Here is a 21,332-nt window from a genome sequence, read left to right on the forward strand (position 1 = left end):
TCTTCTCATGTATATTTTATTTTTGAAAAGACAGACGTGAAATTTCCGGGTTGTCGTGTGTTACACTTGAAATCTTGACACATTCTGCGCTCAACCCTCCAGGGATGTGCGGCTAATTTGCTAGCGGTTATCTGGCAACTTCATCCCCCTGAAAGGACGTTCCTGTCTTGCGTCGAAGACAGCAGCGTAGCCGTTCACTCTGCATAGGAAGAAGTCTGCGGGAAGATTTTTTTTGGATGTTATCATCCGACCGACATGCCGTCGTGTTAGGAGGGGATGGCCGCGGACGTTCATAAAGAGACCCGCGAGGAGAAGCGCTACGACAGCCAGAACGGTCAGCAGACTCGGGGCTCCATCTCCAGGATTTCCACACGGACTTTTACCCTGCTCCTGGTTTTTGCTGTTCCTCTTCTGGCTTGGGGTGTCAAGTACTATCAAGAAGCCCACCTTCTGAAGCGACACGTGAGCTAAAATCATAATCCAAAATTAACAGCAACATTTGCTGTAGCGATAAAAAAAAAAAAAAATATATATATATATATATATATATATATACATGTACTGTACAGTCTATATCACCGGTACTACTTACAAATACAACTCAAGCATTCACACAGCTCACATTTATTAAAGCAGAAGTCAAGTCAAAAAATTTTTTTTGGGGGGGGGGGCGATAATATGTTCTATGTTTACTTTGTGACCCGATTTATCTCATATCTAAGCATATCCTTGTGGACTATGAATCCACCCGGTTTTAGGGACATTCTTAAAAAACAAAACAAAACGTGATCAATCACCACCTAAATTCAGGTGCAATATCTGTACTCTTGCTTACTGCAGTTCAGCCTCTTAAAATATTAGAATGATTACCCCAATATTTATGATTTTATGGACATTCAACCTTTTCCTCCTCATCATAGGCACTCTCCATAGAGAAAAAAAGCATAATATCACTTGTTGGGTGGTCAAGCACTCCAGAGACACAATGTTCTATACGAGCCATTAAAAAGGTACATTTTCTATCACATGTCCCCCTTAATAAAAAAGCCCATAGCCAGGAAATGGTGTGTGACCCAACTGCCTCTAGCCACAAACCATTTTGGCTTTTGCCATCTAGTTTGGTGTTGAAACCACATCTGCAGTTAGTTCAGCCATTCTGCTTTTCCAAGTAGGGTGTGTCTTTTAGTCATCTCAGCTGGTAAAACTCAATGTTTGGTCTCAATTTTGCTCCCCCTGCTGCCACCCATTGTGTATCTGGCAGTCAACATGTGTCCGAGACGTGGCTTGACTGAATGGAACATATGCAAAGAATCTGTGGCCCTCCGGGCAGATCTTTTCCACTCGTTCTCTCCAGTTTCTGCAAAATGTGTTGTTAAAGCGGTAACCCAGTTTTGTCGCAGCACACATTGACAATGAAATCACTCCACGATGTCTAATGAATGTGAATCCCCCCCCCCCCCCACTCTTTAGGAGGAGAGTGTGCGAACTCTGGGCGCCGAGGGGCTTTTTCTCTTCTCCTCTTTAGACACCAACCATGACCTCTATCTCAGCCCGGAGGAGTTTAAAGCAGTTGTGGAGAAACTCACAGGTAGCCCACACTTAACATTTCTGTTACATCCTGTAATGATCAATGACGCCTCTTCCTCTATCTTGTCTTCCACAGGGATTACACCTCCGGGAGACATTGACGATGAGGTGATTGAAGACCCAGATGGGGAGACTTTAACACTGGAGGCCAAAATGGAGCCTCTTCTTATGGACTCTATGACAAAAAGCAAAGATGGCTTCCTTGGGGTAAGAGCAAAACCAGCAAAATGATCAATAATCATAATTTGATAAAATACTCTGGACAGCATGGCTATATACATTTTGACATATCGCTGGAGCTTGTGCCTGCCAAATGGTCACTTTTCCGGAGACACCAAAATCATCATGATTGTTCAACCATTAGCATAGAGCAAGTCATTTTCAACATGGTCAATAATGTGTAATAAAATAATACCCACACGTGTGGACTAACCAATAGTAAAGATTTGTGAAAAAATGCAATTGACCAAATTGCAGCCTTAGGAAGTCAGGCTTTCACTGACAGATGACAATCAACTGTAAATGTTTGCAGATTTGTTGATAAGGATAGTTGATGTTGCAGGTTTCTCACAGCTGCCTGAGTGGTCTGCGCTCGTGGAAGAGTCCAGCCGTGCCTTCCTCTTCCTTCTTTGCCAGCCAGTTTAAAGTCTTCCTCCCACCGAAGAACAAGCAGGAGGTAGGAGACACATGGTGGGTGATCCCCAGCGAGCTCAACATCTTCACGGGTTACCTGCCCAACAACCGCTACCACCCTTCTACACCAAAGGGCAAAGAGGTATTTAAAAAAAAAAAAAAGAATTATGCTCACTTTGAGTGATATGAACGTTAGATGCGCTCTTGTTCCCACTGCAGGTTCTCATCCACTCGCTGCTGTCCATGTTTCACCCCCGACCTTTCATAAAGTCTCGCTTTGCACCGCAGGGCGCCATCGCGTGCATACGTGCCAGTAACGACTTTTATTACGACATCGTATTCAGGTGAGGAGAAACACAGTATCATGTCAAACGGGTTTTGAAATGTTTTCTCATTCACAAAAAACATAGGAAGTTAATTAAAGGCGGAGTTTCTAGTTAGCAACATGCAATAATGAAAGTGCTGTATTAGGATAAATAGTCGCAGAGAACCAGAGGTGGCAAATCGAGGTTAAAAAAAGTAAAAATCCTGCCACAGTTTGGCTTTAGCTCCAGGTGCTAGCTAGCAAGTTCCCGAGCTAGCTCCCCGGGTGCTCGGTTACCTGCTAGGGAGCTAGCTAGCTAGCTAGCACGAAGGGCTAAAGCCAAACTTTGGCAGGGTTTTTCCTTTCTGGACCTGGATTTGCCACCTCTGAAGAGAACACTGTCCAGCTTCGACAAAATAGCAACCGTAGCAATACCAAACTAGCATTAGCGCTGTAAAAAAGCCAACATTGGCCACAGCTGCTATGTTAGTAGCATGACTAATTCGTAGCGAGTGTTACTATGACACTACATTAATCGGTTTTAATTTTCATTTTTTTTGGATTGTATAAACAATTAAAAAGTCTAAAAGAGGTGCTAAACAGCGGGGATGGGCATTTCTTTGGAATGACAGTTCTGAGAAAATGCATTCTAAAGGATCTGCTCAGTTCAAGTATAATACATTAGGGCATTTACATAGGGCATAGTAATACAGCGTTTTTTAACCCTTAGAGAGCCAAGGCACAATATTTCACATTTGTAAAAATGCCAAGGCATACCACCCAAAAAAAATCACAAATTAAGGTAAATGGCTTAATTATGTACCTTGCGCCATCTCGTCGAAGACCATTTAATCGTCTTGCCTGCCTGTCCATAATTCCTAGATGTTTACAGACACTCACGTATAAATTGCATTAGGGAGTCAAGTCAGATTGATTCACTTTTAAAAATAACAGACCTAGACAAAAGTGTTGCATGGGTTGAAATAAATAAGAGAGATAAATAGAAAATACAAAAGCACAGATAGAAAACGTGTCTGATTTAAATTCCAATGAATAAGTCCCAAGATGAGGCTTATAAAGAGCTTCCTTATCCTTTTCACGCAAACTTCACTTCTTCCGTTCATCCCAAACAGGATTCACGCAGAGTTCCAGCTCAACGACGTTCCCAACTTTCCCTTCTGGTTCACGCCTGGCCAATTCACAGGCAATATTGTCCTTTCCAAAGACGCCTCTCACGTGCGACACTTTCATCTCTACGTCCCCAGTGACAAGTAAAGCTCTCTTCAGATGCACAATATAACTCAGCATTTTAGCAGAGAATTTTCAGTTAGCCTTTCCCGTTTTTGTCACAGGTCTCTGAATGTGGACATGGAGTGGCTGTATGGTTCCAGTGAGAACAGCAACATGGAGGTGGACATAGGGTACCTACCGCAGGTAAAGCATATCCAGATACTTAGTGTCTCTTTTAGAGTATTATTTTATACACAGTATTTCCCAACTTTTATTGAGGCAGGGCACCTGTTTTTATATACAAAAAAAGAGAGTCAAATCTCACAAAAAACAAGTCACAAAAAGTATGAAATAATGATGATGATTTACTCACAAAGTGACTTGCCCAGTGTGAAACCTGAGAATGGTAAGGAAAATAACACACTGCGATCCGCCCTCGCAGCACATACACGATGAATGGCTTCGTTGGCCGCGTGCTTCCTTTTGCCAAGTGCAGTGTGAAAAGGCCATGGCAATATGGGACAACCATTTCATTAAGATTTCCTCTTCAGCAATTGGATCCACATTAACGTTACACGTCGTCGTGTTCCACAGCTGGAATTGCAGTCCACCGGGCCGTCCATTCCCTCCATCATCATGGACGAGGAGGGCAACGTCATCGACAGCCGAGCCGGCAGCGGCGAGCCGATCCAGTTTGTCTTTGAGGACATCGACTGGAGCGCAGAGATTGATCGGAAAGAAGCCGCGCGCCGCTTGGAGGTCGCCCTCTATCCCTTCAAGAAGGTAAACGTGATGTTGTCGTCGTGTTGTTCCACATGCTGCTGCATTGCTAACGGTGGGCTGTGCTACAGGTTTCCTACCTGCCTTTTTCGGAGGTCTTCCAGCGAGCCGAGGCAGAGAAAAAGTTGGTGCATTCCATACTGCTTTGGGGAGCACTAGACGACCAGTCCTGCTGAGGTGACAAACTCGATTGACAAGCACATTAATGCAATTATAGTTATAGAAGGGAGGTTCTTGATTTATGAAAGAGATCTATTCTTACTTTTTTTCTGAAGGACCAAGAAAAAAAATTAAAGCTAGCCTGTGGCAATGAAGTCATTGCATTGCCAGAAATTATACTAACCATCTAATTAAAATGCTCTGATGCCATGAGTTATATTGCTCATAACCCCTCAGTGGGATACAGTGGAACCACTGAATACGTACAATTTAGAGCAATTATGTATCTAAAGTTGGACAACACTTCTCAACAAGACCCTCCTATTAGTAAATATTTTCAGTTTTAAAGTGGTAATCTTATTTTTGCACTTGCGTGAAAATATATGATCAAAGAGCAAGCATCCAACCTCAAAAACAAAACATTTTGTTCCCAAGACTTCAACGGTAGATAACTAACTATCAAGTGATGATGTGACTACTGACAAAAACAATTTGGGGCAAGATTATCTGCTCATACTCAGCCAAATGCCTTAGAAATCATTGGACGGCGCTTCACAGTGCAGATGGACAATGACCCAAAGCATACTGCAAAATCACTTGAATCCAATTGAGCATGCATTTCATTTGCTGAAGGTAAAGTGCCCCAACATGGAAAACAGGCTGGATAGGGGCTCTCGAGAACCAAATTTGAGCACCCCTGGTCTCTGCATTCCAGACTGGTTGATGTCCCAATATTTATGGATCTGACTGACAATAGCAACGCTGTGCCTTCAAAAATAAACAATTGCTTATATGCAGTGTTGGAATGTATCTTGGTGGCTAAACATCTGCATGTGTCTCATATCTTATGTGTGGTCTGTAGGTTCCGGGCGAACTCTCCGGGAGACCGTCCTGGAAAGTTCGCCCATTTTGGCTTTGCTCAACCAGAGCTTTGTGAGCAGCTGGTCTTTGGTTAAAGAGCTGGAGAACATGCAGGTGAGAACTCCTTCAGGTACACGATAGCTGAATACAATCACATCTTCAATCACTACACTGTCATTTAAAGCGGACTCATTATGCATTTTTTTTTCACAGTCTGGTTTACGTTTTGGACAAAATGTGACAATCATCAAGAAGATAGTTTTACACAGTATTTCTTGTTTGGCTGAAATTAGCCTGTTTTGAGGGGCGGCACTGTCTCTTGCAAGGGACAGTAAACACCGCCTCAAATACCGTTAGGCCAATCAATGGCTTGTCTGGCTTTCGTTACCATGACAACAGATAGACCCTGAGCTTTGAAACAAGAGTGGCTTTTACTTTCGAGAGCAGAGCCCAGGATGTGTGTGGGGAAAAATGAACGATAAATGCTTTTGAACTTGTGGAGGCAGCAGTTCATACAGTGTACTAGCACAAGTGCAGAACCGCTCTCTACAGGGTTAAATTAACAAAATAGTCCATCCATCCATCCATCCATTTTCTGTACCGCTTGTCCTCACAAGGGTCGCGGGGTTGCTGGAGCCTATCCCAGCTGGCTTCGGGCAGTAGGCGGGGTACACCCTGTACTGGTTGCCAGCCAATCGCAGGGAACACAGAGATGAACAACCATAGTGAAAACTAAAATTGAAAAAAATAATTTGGTTAACAAAATGAAAAAATATATATATCTATAAATAACTGAAACCACAGTTTACCTTCACAGAACAAACTAAGCCTAATTATAATTAGAAAAAAATAAACCTAAAACAAAGCATAAAAAACTAAGACACCTGCTGTGAAAGCTAGTTAAAAAAAAACGAAATAAAAAAATAACTCAAAATAAAAATTAAATTAAAAATAATCCTTAAAAAATATATATAATGAAAAATCCCGTATTTATAATCTGAGCTCTCACACATTTCCCTAAATATAGCTCACAAAAGATTTACTTGGTTGTTTAATTTCATACCTATTAAGTTTAATTAAATTAAAAAGGACATTTTCCATAATATGTCCAATTTAAAAACAAACATTTGTGTTCCTCTGCTCCAGGCTGATGAGCATAGCCCCGCCCTGAGCGAAAAGGCCCGCTTGCACCTTGACAAGTACGCTTTCCCTGTGGAGATGATGGTCGCCCTTCCGAATGGAACCATTGTAAATAACTTCACACACTAATAATGCTCGAGACACAAAAGCAATGAGTAGGAATGTGTCGCAGAATTAGCCAAATGAGACTAAAAGTGTTCTCATCTGTAGGTCCATCACATCAACGCAAACTTCTTTCTGGACCAGACGTCCATGAAGCCCGACGAGGGCGAGGAGCAGGAGGGAACCACTTTCAGCTTCTCCGGGGGGTTTGAAGACCCCTCCACTTCCACTTACATCAGTTTCCTGAAGGAGGGGCTGGAGAGGGCTAAGCTTTACCTGACACAATAGAGCATGTGCGGATTGTATTTGTATATGTGAGTGTGCGTGAGAGATCATTCCTGTGGCTTAAGAAGTGTGATAAGAAAGCTTCTCCAGAGTTCAAGTGGCGAAGCACTGAGAGCCACTCTTCATTCCGGCCTTATTTTTGTGCCGTCAGGTTCATACTGACAGCTAAAACAAATAAGAGTGATTTTTTTTGTTTTAACTTTCAACCCGTAAAGATTATAATATATTTAAGTCAAGTGTAGCCTCCGGGCGCCACTCAGCAGTTTGTGACGGTGCCGCCTGAAAGCTCTTCTGGGGCCGGGCAGAACCTGATGATAGTTGCTGATGAAGCGTTCCAGAGGAAACGCCCCAATCTTACTCCCTCTTTGGGGACTGACACAGCAGGAAAAGTCTGACATCGGTTTGTGGCACACAATATGTAGTCAGAATATTCAGCAGCTTTCTGAGCATATTTGATAACTTAAGAAAACGTGTTTTCTTTTAGTTGCATATTTTGTCTTCTTTTTTTTTCTAAGTCTGCCACAGGGGAGATCACTACACCAAAGAATTATTTTAATTTGTAACGGTTGACTCACAGCTTAAGAGAAACAGTTGCAAATCAGTCCGACAAGCTGCCTGGTTTCTCCTTGATTCACTTCTAAGAGGAACCAAAAAAATTTAGCTAACGGCAAAGTGACACTATTTGCCAATTGTTGTCCTCCTAATGGTCCAAATAATTGGGTCTTATTTCCTGTTACAAAAAAAAAGATGGAAATGTGTTACTGATTTCAATTTGTCATGTTTTGTTTCACCCTGAGCAGTAGACAAATTGCCAAGATCTATTGCTAATTCCTGTTAAAGAGAAAATTCATAATTTAACAGGAAGCACTGTGATTCTGCAACTACATAACTTTTTGTACAAGACAAAATAAAACAATTTAACAAGCATGGTGTAATCTGTTAACACACCATATGCACATTAAGATGTCTTCTTTTTATATATATATAAACAGATTAAAAGATATATAAAATATATGCCTCTAAAGATAATGCTGACAGAGACATTGATTTAAAATGATTGATAATTAGTCAACGTCAGTGCATCAGAGGTGACTAATATTTTACTTACCTTAATTAGCTACATGCGAGGTGCAAAATATTAGAAACACACCTCTGACACTGTCCAATTCGATTCCATTGTAAACTTAAACCATATTGTTACGGAAATTCAAAAGTGAGCATAAATTAATTTTGAGGAAAAAAATACATCTCTTGTACCGAACCTATATTGTAGCCGGTGAGTAAAATCTAAACTTTAATCCACACAAAAAAAGAAGCTCAGACTAAAGAAAATGCAATTGTGATTAATTAATAAGTACAGATCTTTTTATTTATGCAGCCTGTTACACCAATTGATGACATCCTGCCAGGAAGGGAGCATTAGCATACATAATACTAGAGTATTAGTACACGTGATATAATACTGTTCACGAGCGTCTTTTACAAACTAATGTGACTACGATGCCGAGCATTAAGATGCATAGCTTTTCATATAATAAATGACAACCGATTCACAGATGGAGCAAAGTGCAAAATCTCTTGAGAGCATTCCCACAGGAATGAGTCATCCATTAAAACGTCCCTTCTGGCAGCCAGCGCTCCAAAGTCCCACCCATCCGGATCCGTTTGACCGTAACGAATAAATCCAACCGTTTGTCCAGACTGGTACCGTAAAGCGAAAGCCGAGTTGCGGCATGTGACCAGTGAGATGCCTCAGCTGAACGTCCACACCTCCAGCTCCATGATTCTGAAGTCGGCGGTTTCTGAGAGGCAACAGTTATTGAAGGTGTAACAGGGGCTGCTGCGGCCCAGGTACAGACTCTCGTCCACCCACAGACCAAAGTGACCGCTGCGGGGAGAGGGGGTGGGGGGGGGGGGGGGGGGGATGAAGTGAATGAAAATACATACTGGAAATTGTATTATGTTTAGAGAGCTGTAACCCAAAGTGAAATAATAAAGGCAGTATTTTTGATATAGGTGTTGTATTTGAGTTCATTAAATTGTGAAGGTGAACTAGACGCAGATGTCACAAAATGGAGGCAAAGCATTCTTTTTTTCTGACCAAACTCTTCAACTCAGTTCAACATACAGTAGTGCTTTGAGATGCGAATGACCTGACAAACAAGTTTTTTGACTTGCGCGCCAAAAATTTGAGATGTTAGCGTTGTATGCTAGCTGTTTATTATATATTATATTATTATATATATATATTATATATATATATATATATATATTATTTATTATACCACTCGCAGGTGAAGCTTACTGTCACTGTCAAACCAAAAATAAAGAGCATTGCACATGTAGGCTTTTTAAAACTACCACATAACTATGTTTTAGTCCGGTATCTTAAATCTAACACACAATGGGAAATGCCATAGATAGCATCAGTGTTGTGTTGTTACATAACCCTGTAACTAACGGATATTTATAACACAAACAACGTAGCAACACGTACCTAGACAATAATACTTGCACGCATATATTCTTTATCCTCTGTGAAGAACAGATATTATTACTGCGATTTTCTGAGAAATTGTGACTGTCTTTCATAATCTACGTCTGTATTATACTGCCCCCAGGTCAGTGGCCAAGGTGTGTACACCAGAAGGAGCAGTACAACGACCATTAAATTAAAGTAAAAAAATGCGGTTAAAAACGGTTTAATTTCTTTACATTCTCTTAAATTTTTTCATTAATGTACATTTTAAATAAAATACATTATAGAGTGCTACTGATAAAAAAAAAAACAGGAATGGATGAATGGCATTTCGATGCCAAAAATGATTTCTGATAAAGTACGAAAGACAGAACGAATCAAACTCGTATCTCAAGGCACAATTGAAGTTGCCAAGATGCCCCCCAATTTTTTTTAAAACTTTAGACATGGTTTACGTGAGTTTTTCCCCAAATGGCGGGGAAATAGGATCCTCTCAAAATCCCTTAGTGCACTATAAACTTTACCTTCCTCCGCCAATGGCGAATGAGTCCAAGTCCCCTTTAATGAAAAAGGAATTCTCTCCAGTCCATCTGAAGCACTGCGAAAAAGAGAAACTTACTCAGTCGCATGTTTACAATTAGCAACTTCAGCCGATACACATGAAATGCTAACCACCTTAAACCGAGGATGCAACATGAAGAGAAAGGTTTCTCCCGTGCCGTAAAATGCCTCACTGAGTCTCAGCGGGTGCGAGAGGAAAGCCCCGAATACCTGCGGCGCAAGATAAGACGTTAGCGGTAGCCGCTACGGCTCTCGAGACGCCGCAAAGCGGAGACTTCACCTCATCCAGGGCATCTTTGATGACGAGGAGCGCGGGCGAGTCCGCAGCGCTCACTTTGCGGTAGAGGTTCTTGAGGCTGGCGCCGTGGTGAGACGTGCTGTACGCCAGCTGCCAGGTGTGGCCCACCGTCTTCGGGGGCAGCTCTTTGCACAGCTGAGAAAGTAATCAAATTTAAATCGCACTGTAGTAAGAATCGAGCCGCCCCACCCGACATGCAGATCAGGCACTGTGCAATGGGCTCCATACGCCTTTAAAGCCACACACACATTCAACATCACAGATACAACAGTCCAAGTAGACCCCAAAAAAATACCTGCATCACACATGCATATATTTTGGTATGACATCTATGAAGCTTTAAAATACATATGAACTCATTCAAACCCCAAAACATATAAATATGTTTTTAATACTTTGTCTTTCACTCCCAAAAAAAATTATATATATATATTTTTTTATATAGCTTCTGACATGAAGTTGATTAAAGCAATGGTAGTTATTACAAAAAACGGCCAGCAGGTGGCAGCAGAGTATAAGAGACCAACCAGGGCCATGTTGCAACAAGCTCTTTTTGCCAGTGTTTTCAACAGGTTTGTGAATAATGATGAAACTTAGCTCAATTCTAATGCTAATTGCTGCAAAATGGAAACAAATATACTTTTTTTTCCTGATGAATGAAGAGACTAATCTTTTTTTTTTAAGGTTCCATGTTTTTATAGCAATAGAACACAATATTCTGCGGACCTTGCAAAATCGGTCAAAATCCAGTAAAACAGGCGGGAGCGAAGAGGGTCGCTTCAGTGAAAATGGCTGGGAGTGAATGAGTTAATAATAGAATAAACATTTGATGGCTACTTCATGGAGTTCATCTATCTACTGCAGTGTAATGGCTATGTGTCCCAATACTTTTGTCAGTATATGTGAAGCCTGTGGTTCACTGACCTCTCTGACATGTGAGGCTTCTAAAATGTGGCTGTTCTCCACAATGGCGTTAAGTCCTTCAGGGTCCCGGTCAGTCAGCTGACCTGGCTTGTCCCCCCCGTTGTCCTCCATCAACACCATCTGCAAATAGAACGCTATTTTTACTATCTTCAAATAGACACAGCCATTATTTGTCCAAAAAACAAACAAAAAAAACACTCGCCTCCCAGTCGTCTCCCGAGCTGTGCTGCTTCTGTAACACTTCCTCCTCCTCCTCCTCGTCATCTTTGTCCTCCACCAGTACAAACTCCTCTTCATTGTGATCCGCTTCCCCGTCCTCTTCTCCTCCTGCTGCTGTTCCCTTGAGCAGACACAAGTCGGGTCGACGGTGCTTGAGAAAGGCGTGCAGCTCATCGGAGCTAAGCGGGAGGACAGAAAGCGTTTTGTCAGGGAAGCTCGGCTGGACAAATAGGCTAGCAGCTGTGTCAACAAGCTGACAAATGAGAGTGGCTCCTGAATGCATTTCAGCGTCCCCGGTAGTCATCTTGAACAGTGTTGAAGGATTAACTCCGATGGGATGATACACTCAAGAGGTTGGGTTAGTTCTGCTGTAGTGTGCTTCATTGGTCATTTTTCATATTTTAAAGAACATTTTGGATAATTTTACGCTTCGCAACACCAGAAGAGTCCTGTTCTCAACCCCATTAAACATTTTAAAACCTTAGAATAGAGAGTTCATCTGATCATTTTTCCGGATACGACAGGCTGGTAACACCATTGATGACCATTGCGAGTACTCAACTTTTGATACATAAAATACAAAGAGATAATTTTAAAGACCTTTACAATCTAATATAAAAATGTTCCTTTAAATTGCACGTAATTTGTTATTTTTATATTTTTAACTCATTCACTGCCATTGACGGCTATAGATGTAAAAAATTCATTTGAACTATTTCTATTCGTTTAACATTATTTCCCACATTTGTTAACAAGAGTATGAAAACCTATAATTTTTTAAAATTGTACATTATGAACAGATATCTAATTTGTGATTAATCGTGAGTTAACTAGTGAAGTGATTGCGATTAGTTATAATTAAAAATTGTAATCGCCTGAAAATTTTTATTGTAATTAATCGCATGACTTTAATAGTTCTAGTTTTCATACCGTTGTTAACAAAAGTGGAAAAAATGTTAAACTAATAGAAATGGTTCAAATTAATTTCTGACGTCTATAGCCGTCGACGGCAGTGAATGAGTTAAAAGGGCCGGTATCGACTACTGGCATTGGCCACTGTCACAAGTTCTGATACCTTGAAATAAAATCGGCCTGATACTGATACCATCTCTATGTCAGAGGCAGGCCATGGATGGATTTACTGATTTATGTTTAAGACACACTTGTTTGGTAGATAATCTGTCAATAATTCATGGTTGCTTTTTTTCTTTTCTTTTTTTTCTTTTTTAAGTGTAAACAATTTGTTAAAAATTCATGAGAAGAGGACCATGAAAAAAAATCATAATAGGGGAAAAAAAAATATTTTTCCCAACAATTCAACACAGGGTTCTTTCAAAGTGGGCGTGCCACTGATGACATCACAGATTCCATCCAGGATTCTGACACCTACTCAAAGGATTCCTATCCTCAAACAGGATTTTGCCACATACCATCACAGACAACACGATGAGTTTCTTGTGTGAAATGTACGACTTCTGCACCTTTCAAGGACTCCCACGTGCCCACTCTCATATGAATACGTTCAAGCCCACCTCCATGGCATGGGTCCGCGTACCTCTCCTGCGAAAGTGCGATCCAGGCTTCCCGTCTGGCAGCAGTCGCTTCGGTCACGCCAAACTGAAATCCCCCGGCTCGCTTTTTCTTCCCTGCAGACGACTGAACCCGCAGCCGCACAAACATGACACACCTGGGACTTTCTGCTGAGGACCTTTCAGACACTGGAGATTTCAAGGTTTCAAGATTTTAATTTGAAAACACACATGACTGTATTAAACCCCATGCACTGTAGCTACCTGCAGTCTGACTCTCCACAGACGAGAACAGCGCCTCATCCGTCTTCACTTGACTGGACACCTCTGGAGCTCCGCAGCAGAAGGTGGCGGCCACGCTGAGAGCTCCTCCGGAAGCTTCTGACAATATGTCAGACGGGCTCTTGTCAAGATCTTCCTCAGACACATTTCTGCTGTCAGTTGGATCACTTGCTGTAGAAGCCTCCACTTTGAGACTCAAATTGGAGAGAGCTGCAGGTGCAAGCAGTGAAACTGACTCCGCCTTCTGATCCTGGCTTTTGGCCTTTTTCCGCCTCTGGAAAAGTTTCTTCCCCTTTCTCCTAAAAAAAACAAAGAACTTTACATTAGATAAGATTAAATAATACCGTAATGTATATATTTTTTTATCTAATGGGGAAAAATCCCAATACAGCATTTTCCCTTAAAATTGCATGAAATAATGGCAATTTTCTCATTCTTCTCATTTCAGGTTCCTGATGGTAAAACAGCCACAAGAGGGCAACCAATACTTATATCAGCCGCTGTTGCGAGTCCCCATACCTAAACTGGGTATTGGACCGGCACCTGGTATGAGTACTCTCCCATCCCTAATAATAATAAATTATAATACACCTTATAATACAGGGTATACAACTGTTGATATGCATAATATGTATAGGTAGCAGTAGCACAATGAAACTGGAAGGAAATTACACATTAAAATAATAAAAAAATACAAATGAAAGTGGTACCTTGACTTACACGGTCCCTAACTTATGATTTTGTCTAAATCAAATAGCTTCTTTACATTCTATTTTATTATATATTTTTTTTTGAAATTTTGCAATACAGTGCTGTTTTTATTGATTCACTCATTGACGGCTATAGACGTCAAAAATTCATTTTAACTATTTGTATTAGTTTAACATTTTTCTCCACTTTTGTTAACAAGAGTATGAAAACCTAGATTTTTTTTATTGTACATTTGGAACAGATATATAATTTGTGATTAATCGTTAACTAGTAAAGTCATGCGATTAATTACAATTAAAAATGTTATCCCTAATTTTTTAATCATCTTTTTTTTTTAATGAATTTATGGCAGTGAATGAGAAATTGCGTTTTTTGGGAGGGGGGTGTTGGAACGGATTAAAGCCATTTGAATTCATTTTAATGGGAAAAACGGATTTGATTGTTCATGCAACAAATTAAACTTGGTAGTTAAGGTACCACCGTCGTTACATTTCAGCAATGAATTCAACTTTGTTGATGGTGACCAGATTTTTATTTTGTTTTATTACCTCTGCTGGGAGTTGTGAAAGTGAACATGCGAGATATCTGAAAAAAAGGAAACAGACGACAGCTTGTCCACAGAGCACGACAGGAGGTACTCCTCGCAGCCGTGCTCCTTCACCAGCGGGTGCGTCTTGCACGGGTCGAAGAAGAGCTTGTTTGTCGTCACCAGGAGGATACCGGAGACAACACCCTGATGAGACCAGGGAGAAAATTTAGAAATATATAATTGGAGGCACACCAATATCTCAGAAATGGATTTAGAGGTACCGCCGTACTTACCTTGCGGTCGGTGATGTGACGGCAGAACAATTTGAGGTAAGGCGTGGCATCTGGACCCTCCCCCTGACAGCACTCGGGCGGTAGAGCCAAAAGGCAGAGTTGTCCGTCGGGCATCGGAACTGCCTCCACATCCTGTTTGCATCAAAAACAAAAGACTGAATGGCTGATGTTTTCTCATCTATGTTGGTTTAAGATTTGCAAATGTGATATTTTTTTTAACTTAACTACATTCTCACCCAAAAAAAGAAGGTGGCATAAGCATGTACTCGGAATTAAGCAGCAAAATCCACCCATTTTCATCCATCTCTATCTGGCAGCCATTTTGTCAACTAAAAATGACATCACAGATGCTTTAGCAACTGTGACGGCATTTTCAGTTGAAATCAAGTGACAAAATGGCCGCCCTCTGAGATAGATTAAAAACGGTTGGATTTTGCTGCTTCATATTTTACAAACACAATATTAATCATAATGCTAATGTTAGACTATTGGGTACCCATACAACATATTGAAAAAAAAATTGGGCACCAGAGTAGCATCATGAGGCACAATTTCCATCTGAATTTCTAGGATTCATCTTTGAGCTATTTGTGTAATTCTTCACAATCGTAAACATTTAACTCATTCACTGCTATTGACGGCAAAAATTCATTTGAACTATTTCTATTAGTTTAACCTTTTTTTCACAAGAGTATGAAAACCTAGAATTTTTTTAATAGTATATTTAGAACAGATATAAAATGTGTGATTAATTATGAGTTAACTAGTGAAGTCATGTGACTAATTACGATTAAAAAAATGTAATCGCCTGACGCCCCTAATTTTTAATAATCTTTTCTTTTCTTTTTTAAATTGTGTCAGGCGATTTAATTTTTTTATTGTAATTAACTGCATGACTTCAATAGTTGACTCACGATTAATCACACATTTTTATATCTGTTCTAAATGTACAGTATTTTTTTCTAGGTTTTCATACTCTTGTTGACAAAAGTGGAAAGAATGTTAAATAGAAATAGTTCAAATTAATTTTTGACGTCTATGGCGGTGAGTGAGTTAAAAGCGGTGAATAACAAGTGTTATACAACTGAAATCAAACATTTACTAAAAGCGTGTTGATATGTCATAATGCCTTTGATAGACACAACATACATACTAAACTAATACAGTCAATACACATTTTAAAAGGTGTTATATCAACATTCAATGACATTATAGGGGATCAAAGCTGAATAATTGAATCTCCTTATACAATATAAATAGCGTCAATAGATTAAGAAAACAAACTAAGATGTTGCTATATTCTAAGAACAAGAAGACAATTTGTACTAGTTACCAGAAGTTTGTCATATTCTGCCTCCGGCAAGGGTGACTGGGCAGGAGCAGTGAGTCGATCCGAAAAATCTGGATCCATCCCCAGCGCCGTCTTCTCCTTACAACCGTCCCGGTCGGCTCTTATGGTGCTCTTTCCCTCCTCTGATTGCTGCTGCTTCACAAGAGAAGCCATTTTAAGAGTGACTATAGCCAGGCAACAGTCAAGTACTTCCTCTTTCTGCCTGCATTTTCCCCCCCTATCTCTGTTTGTAGTCATAGCAGTGCGCCACATGACACCGTTCTAGACATGAAAGCCACCGTGAAGGAGGAGTATGTGTATCTACATTTAACGCATCAGTATTGGTCATGAAAGTTGACCATACCTTCAGTTTTTAAGTTTCCATATCCATCACCTGCAGTCATGAGTTACATACACAAGTGCTGCTTTTGCATGTCAACTCCGGGCAGCAACAACAACAACAACAACAAATTTGGTTGTGGCGTGTGACATGTGCTGACTCTTACCTCTATGCGGACAAGGGCAGAGCACAACGGTGACGATTGTGATCGGGAATGAGAACGGGGAGCTGTGTCATCGCTGCCGAAGCGGGATGAGATGCTGAACACTGACTCATCCTGTAAAAAAAAAAAACAAGCACCGCAGGACAGTTTATTAGGTACACCTCGAGAGAAATATGTACCAAACGCGGTCAGTATACCGACACAGGGAATTACAGGAACAGAACACGTGTGATAATTAATGTATGAAACGTATTGAGCACGAAAAGGTGTAAAAGGTGCTCTGACAAGTCTCAAAGATGTTAATGAAATAAGCATAAGCTAAGGTTAGAACAGACGATAGAAATTAAGTGAAAGCACAAAATAAGAGACTGGTTGCACAACCTGGAGTTGTAGTGATTAAATTTCATTTTGTTGGCAAAAATAAGCCATGAATTGGTCTACGTAAACTATTTAAGTCTATGTAGTGTTCTTTTTATGAGAACTTAACATTAACACCATAAACAAATCAAACTACTAGCCCAAACTATTTGAGTTTAAAAAACAAGACAGTAACTAACTAGAGACTTTAAATTGTTACGGTGTGGCAAAATATAGTTGTTTTTTTGCTCAAAATTCATGACAAAATATAATTATTTTTTTTTAAATGGAAAAACAAACCTGTTTTAAAGCTAAATATATTGTTCATGTGACAATATAATTGCTTTTTGGCAAAATATAGTGTAGTTGCTTCGTGGCAAAATACAACATTTGTAAAAAATAGAATATGGATGTTTTATGACAAAATATGATTTTTTAATGGAAAACACCAAATATTTGAAAAATGCAGTTTTGTGATTAAATGTATTTTTTTAATGGCAAAATAGAGCAGTTTTGAGACATTATAGGATTTCTAGAGCAAAATAAAGGCATTTATAGCACTTCTGTGGTATACTAGTAATGTTGTGAAAAAAAGATGCAGTATTTCTATGGCGAACAAGCGGTTTGTGGCAAAATATATACAATTATTTACGGGAGACTAGATGTGTTTTGTGGAAACAGCAATTTCATACATGCAGGGCATTTCACAAAATAGAAGCTTTTTAAAACCAATATAGCTATTATGTGACAGAAATGAAATATTTTTAATGGCACAATAACAAGTTCATTCAATTTGTTGAACTCAACCCTAAACCTCGATTTAAATAATCCTAACCCCTCAAACGAATTGAAATGCGCTATCACTCATAAAAGACAATTTTTTTTACGGAACTAGGTAACCATAGAGATGCATCGCATTTGTGTGCAAAGTTCAATGTAAAGTGGCCAAGTGGCACAACCGCTGTTTGTCGAGAAGACACAAAGACTAGTTAATTATTTCCATTCAAGATCTTAGTTAACCGATGTGAAAAATAAAATAAAAGAGAAAATACCTTTGAGTTAACATCAGAAAACACAGTCTTCTTGTTATATTTGCTGTAGAGGCTCTGAAACACATTCAGCCTACCCATGATGACCGGTGCACTCGTGTCTATGAACTGAACCTTGGACAACTCTTACATTATAATTTCCCAGCCATAAACTAGTCCTATCAGCTACAGCAAACATTTCCTACACTTTATATAAGAGAGATACAATTTTCCAGTCTCCCTTCCTTTTGCCCTTGAATCATCAACCGTAAAGCAAAGTGTGTGACTGACCGTGTTGCTTTTGCCCTCATGTGACAATTGTCCCATTTGCTCTTTCTTCACTGCGGTTTTGGAGTCCCATGAGGTCCCTGTGAGGAAACCAAAAAGTCATGCTTTAAAACCCCACACACAATTTTGACATTGACATCACATAAGCTGGCAGTGGAATATTGATTATCAAAAAACTGTGGTAGCAGAACTAGTGGTACTCTGGCGCACTCTAGTGGTACCTGTAAGATTCCTAGTGCAATTACAGGTCAGTTGTATTTAACTTTTTAAAACTATTTATTTTTAGGGTATTGCAAGTTAATATAAATTAACTCATTCACTGCTATAAACATAACAAAATTAATTTGAACTATTTCTATTAGTTTAACATTTTTTCCATTTTTGTTAAGAGTATGAAAACCTAGATTTTTTTTTTGAAATACAGATATAAAATGTGTGATTAATCCTGAGTTAACTATTGAAGTCATGCGATTAATTACAATTAAACATTTTAATCGCCTGACGCGATTTAAAGATTATAAAAAATTTGGGGCGTCAGGCGATTAAATGTTTTAATCGTAATTAATCGCATGACTTCACTAGTTAACTCACAATTAATCACAAATTTTATATCTGTTCTAAATGTACAATAAAAAAATTGATTTTCATACTCTTGTTAACAAAAGTAGAAAAATGTTAAACTAATAGAAATTGTTCAAATTAATTTTTGACGCGTATAGCCGTCAATGGCAGTGAATGAGTTAAACAAATGATATTCATTTTTAAAAAAGTTTTAGTGAAAAGCTTTTTGAAAGGTCTTTTCTGTTATTTCACCAATAAAGAAATTGCTTTGAATTTCAAAGAAAGCATGTTCCACTTTAGAGGTGTGTGACATCAACACTTCCAGAGTACCTTGCAGGTAATACTGCCGCAGTATCGGATTCCTGATGTGCGGGATGTGGTCCAGAGGTTGTCCCGGGGCGGTTTGGTACTGATGATGATGCTGAAGTTGGTTGCTAGCTGAAGGCTCCTGCAGGTCTCGGGCCTGAGGTTGAGTGTCCCAAGGCCGCATGGCAAAATGCGGAGGCTGCGAGACACCCGAGGGAAGCTTTGAGCCCAGCCTTAAGACACACAATGGAAAGGATACTCGTCATGTATCTGTTTATAAATTACGTTGAATGCATATGTGAGCGTCTGATTGGTTTAGCTCAATTTGTTGCTTGTTTTATTACAGTGGATTTCAAACTGTTCTATTTATTTGACCAATTGGAGACACGATAACTCTTGTAGCTGGTTGCAAGCATTCATTTTGAAGATAGTGTTAGATTCAGACAATTATCAATAACTTGAATTAGTCAAAAAGTGATTTGTGGCCCTCTTGTAAATGTTATACCATATTAGCATGGGGGTTTATTTGGAGTACAGCTACTGCTATAAAAAAAATAAAAATAATCTTGTACATGCCATAATCTGACACAACACATTCTTTGTGCCACCCTGCCCTTCTCCTCACATCAATAAAGATGAATAAAAGGCTTGATTGTGGAACGTTTAAACCTGAAGGGCAAAAGTGAGTCAAATGTGTCGCGTGACTTGCTTTTATTTCCTCTGTCCGTGTGGCACGCTGTAATCCTAACCTGGTCTTCACATTGCCAAAATAGCTGGTCCTGGTCTTGTCCCTCTTCGGCTTGTGGTCCATGGGGATGTCCATCCTCCTCACAGACTGAGCCATCCTCTCTCTGTCTTTAGTCTGACGCTGGCTGTGGTCCCGCTGTAGAAGGATGAGGGTGCTCAACTGGCATCCGTCCTCCTCCTCTTATTCCCCATGACTGGCTTGCCTTTTTTGCTCCCACTTTACAGCATCTGCAGTTCACAAAACAAGGCGGCAACTTAACTGTGGTGCAGAGGGGGGTCAGGTTGCATCTGCAGACGCAGGAAAGTGATCTTAGTGGACTAATGGAGTCCATTGGCCTGTTCAATTAGCATGTCAAATGAATCGTGAGAGTGTGTGCAGGGGACGCAACTAGCTCTTAAAGGAGACATTTTAAGCCTTTTTCACAATTTGTGCAAAATACATAAAGCAGAGATGAGGGCCGCAGCTTTGGTCAGAGACTTAATTGGGGTGATTAATTAAGTGGCATTCATTTCATCTTAGCAGTTCTACAATTCAACCCCCCTCCCTTTTCTTTTTAAATAATGCGTCTGTTCATCTACCTATGCCAGCAACATTTATGTAGTGACAGGAAGACTAACTAAATGTTCTTCCACTAGAGGGCAGAGCCTCAGAAGGGACAATTAACCTCTGTAGTCACCTGTTGCCATTCATACAATAGATAGCTTAGCTAAAACTAAACAGATTTCCTCCCAATTTATTAAATTGCGTGCTTTGAGATTTGTTTTTCTCCCGAATGCAAAATGTGAGCCTTTGCGCAATAAAGGTTGCCTCAAATGTCTCATCGTTGCCTCTGTGAGCTGCATTGACAATACTGTATTTTAAAATCACAGCACAGGAATGCAGCATTTCAAAGGCCTGCAACCTACATTGCGGGTGGTGATTTGTTTGATCAGCCTAGCTTCCTTAAACAAAGGACACCCATTCAAATAATCAGTGTGGTTCCAGGAAGTGCTGTTGGGTGTTGTTCATCGCCACAAGGGGAGTAGAGAACAAGGCTTTTTGAGCCTGACAGGCGGCAATGGATCGGATAAATAACAACACAGCAACTTCTATACGGATGAACCGCGAGCCAGCAGAGGCTTTCACATACCGTTCACGGTCACTTGCCGATGGATGCTGCCGTCCTTTAGTTGCAGTACGATATCATCACATTCGAGACGGTGCTGCGTTCACGGTCCGCCCACTGGCTAATTTAAGACGAATACGGGTTTCTCACTGTCAGGGCCGGCTTCCTGTGAAAGCGGAAGTGTGTTCGAGGGAGTTATC

General features: G+C 40.1%; 2 protein-coding genes across 6 annotated transcripts; one reads left to right on the top strand and one right to left on the bottom strand.

The window, feature by feature from the left end:
- The first annotated feature begins 82 nt into the window (after nucleotides 1–82).
- selenon (selenoprotein N) lies at nucleotides 83–8,008 on the top strand. The gene is made up of 12 exons (XM_086094481.1): nucleotides 83–462; nucleotides 1,471–1,588; nucleotides 1,664–1,794; nucleotides 2,150–2,362; nucleotides 2,440–2,564; nucleotides 3,658–3,795; nucleotides 3,877–3,958; nucleotides 4,349–4,537; nucleotides 4,606–4,711; nucleotides 5,556–5,668; nucleotides 6,701–6,802; nucleotides 6,905–8,008. Exons 1-12 carry the CDS (start codon nucleotides 277–279, stop codon nucleotides 7,082–7,084), a joined length of 1,683 nt encoding a protein of 560 aa, XP_085950607.1. The 5' UTR covers nucleotides 83–276; the 3' UTR covers nucleotides 7,085–8,008.
- Nucleotides 8,009–8,428: 420 nt separating this feature from the next.
- LOC147162827 (oxidation resistance protein 1A) lies at nucleotides 8,429–21,320 on the bottom strand. 5 transcript variants are annotated; one of them, XM_086094478.1, is made up of 16 exons: nucleotides 21,157–21,320; nucleotides 20,029–20,254; nucleotides 19,304–19,512; nucleotides 18,416–18,492; nucleotides 16,743–16,853; nucleotides 16,240–16,389; nucleotides 14,907–15,038; nucleotides 14,633–14,817; nucleotides 13,356–13,672; nucleotides 13,118–13,280; nucleotides 11,546–11,741; nucleotides 11,344–11,463; nucleotides 10,402–10,554; nucleotides 10,236–10,331; nucleotides 10,085–10,158; nucleotides 8,429–8,969 (listed from the first exon to the last, which is right to left on the bottom strand). In XM_086094478.1, the coding sequence occupies exons 2-16, from the start codon at nucleotides 20,121–20,123 to the stop codon at nucleotides 8,834–8,836; spliced, it is 2,214 nt and encodes a 737-aa protein (XP_085950604.1). In that variant the 5' UTR covers nucleotides 20,124–20,254; nucleotides 21,157–21,320; the 3' UTR covers nucleotides 8,429–8,833. The 5 variants fall into 5 exon arrangements, with proteins under 5 accessions (XP_085950604.1, XP_085950602.1, XP_085950603.1 ...); XM_086094476.1 differs by having other exon boundaries at nucleotides 16,240–16,392; XM_086094477.1 differs by having other exon boundaries at nucleotides 16,240–16,392; nucleotides 20,029–20,314; nucleotides 21,157–21,318.
- Between the last annotated feature and the right edge of the window lie 12 nt (nucleotides 21,321–21,332).

The sequence above is a fragment of the Leptonotus elevatus genome, chromosome 14 (assembly GCF_054856555.1).
Source record: "Leptonotus elevatus isolate MCC_2025b chromosome 14, RoL_Lele_1.0, whole genome shotgun sequence".
Classification (NCBI taxonomy): Eukaryota; Metazoa; Chordata; class Actinopteri; order Syngnathiformes; family Syngnathidae; genus Leptonotus; species Leptonotus elevatus.

What these genes read in the sequence shown, in the direction of transcription:
- LOC147162827 (XM_086094476.1), bottom strand. Translation starts at nt 20,123, where the DNA reads ATGGCTCAGTCTGTGAGGAGGATGGACATCCCCATGGACCACAAGCCG. An exon ending in GTCACATCACCGACCGCAAG is followed by an intron (nt 14,818 to 14,906) that starts GTAAGTACGGCG and finishes TGGTCTCATCAG; the next exon opens with GGTGTTGTCTCCGGTATCCT. An exon ending in ATCGCACTTTCGCAGGAGAG is followed by an intron (nt 11,742 to 13,117) that starts GTACGCGGACCC and finishes CCTCCCGCTTAG; the next exon opens with CTCCGATGAGCTGCACGCCT.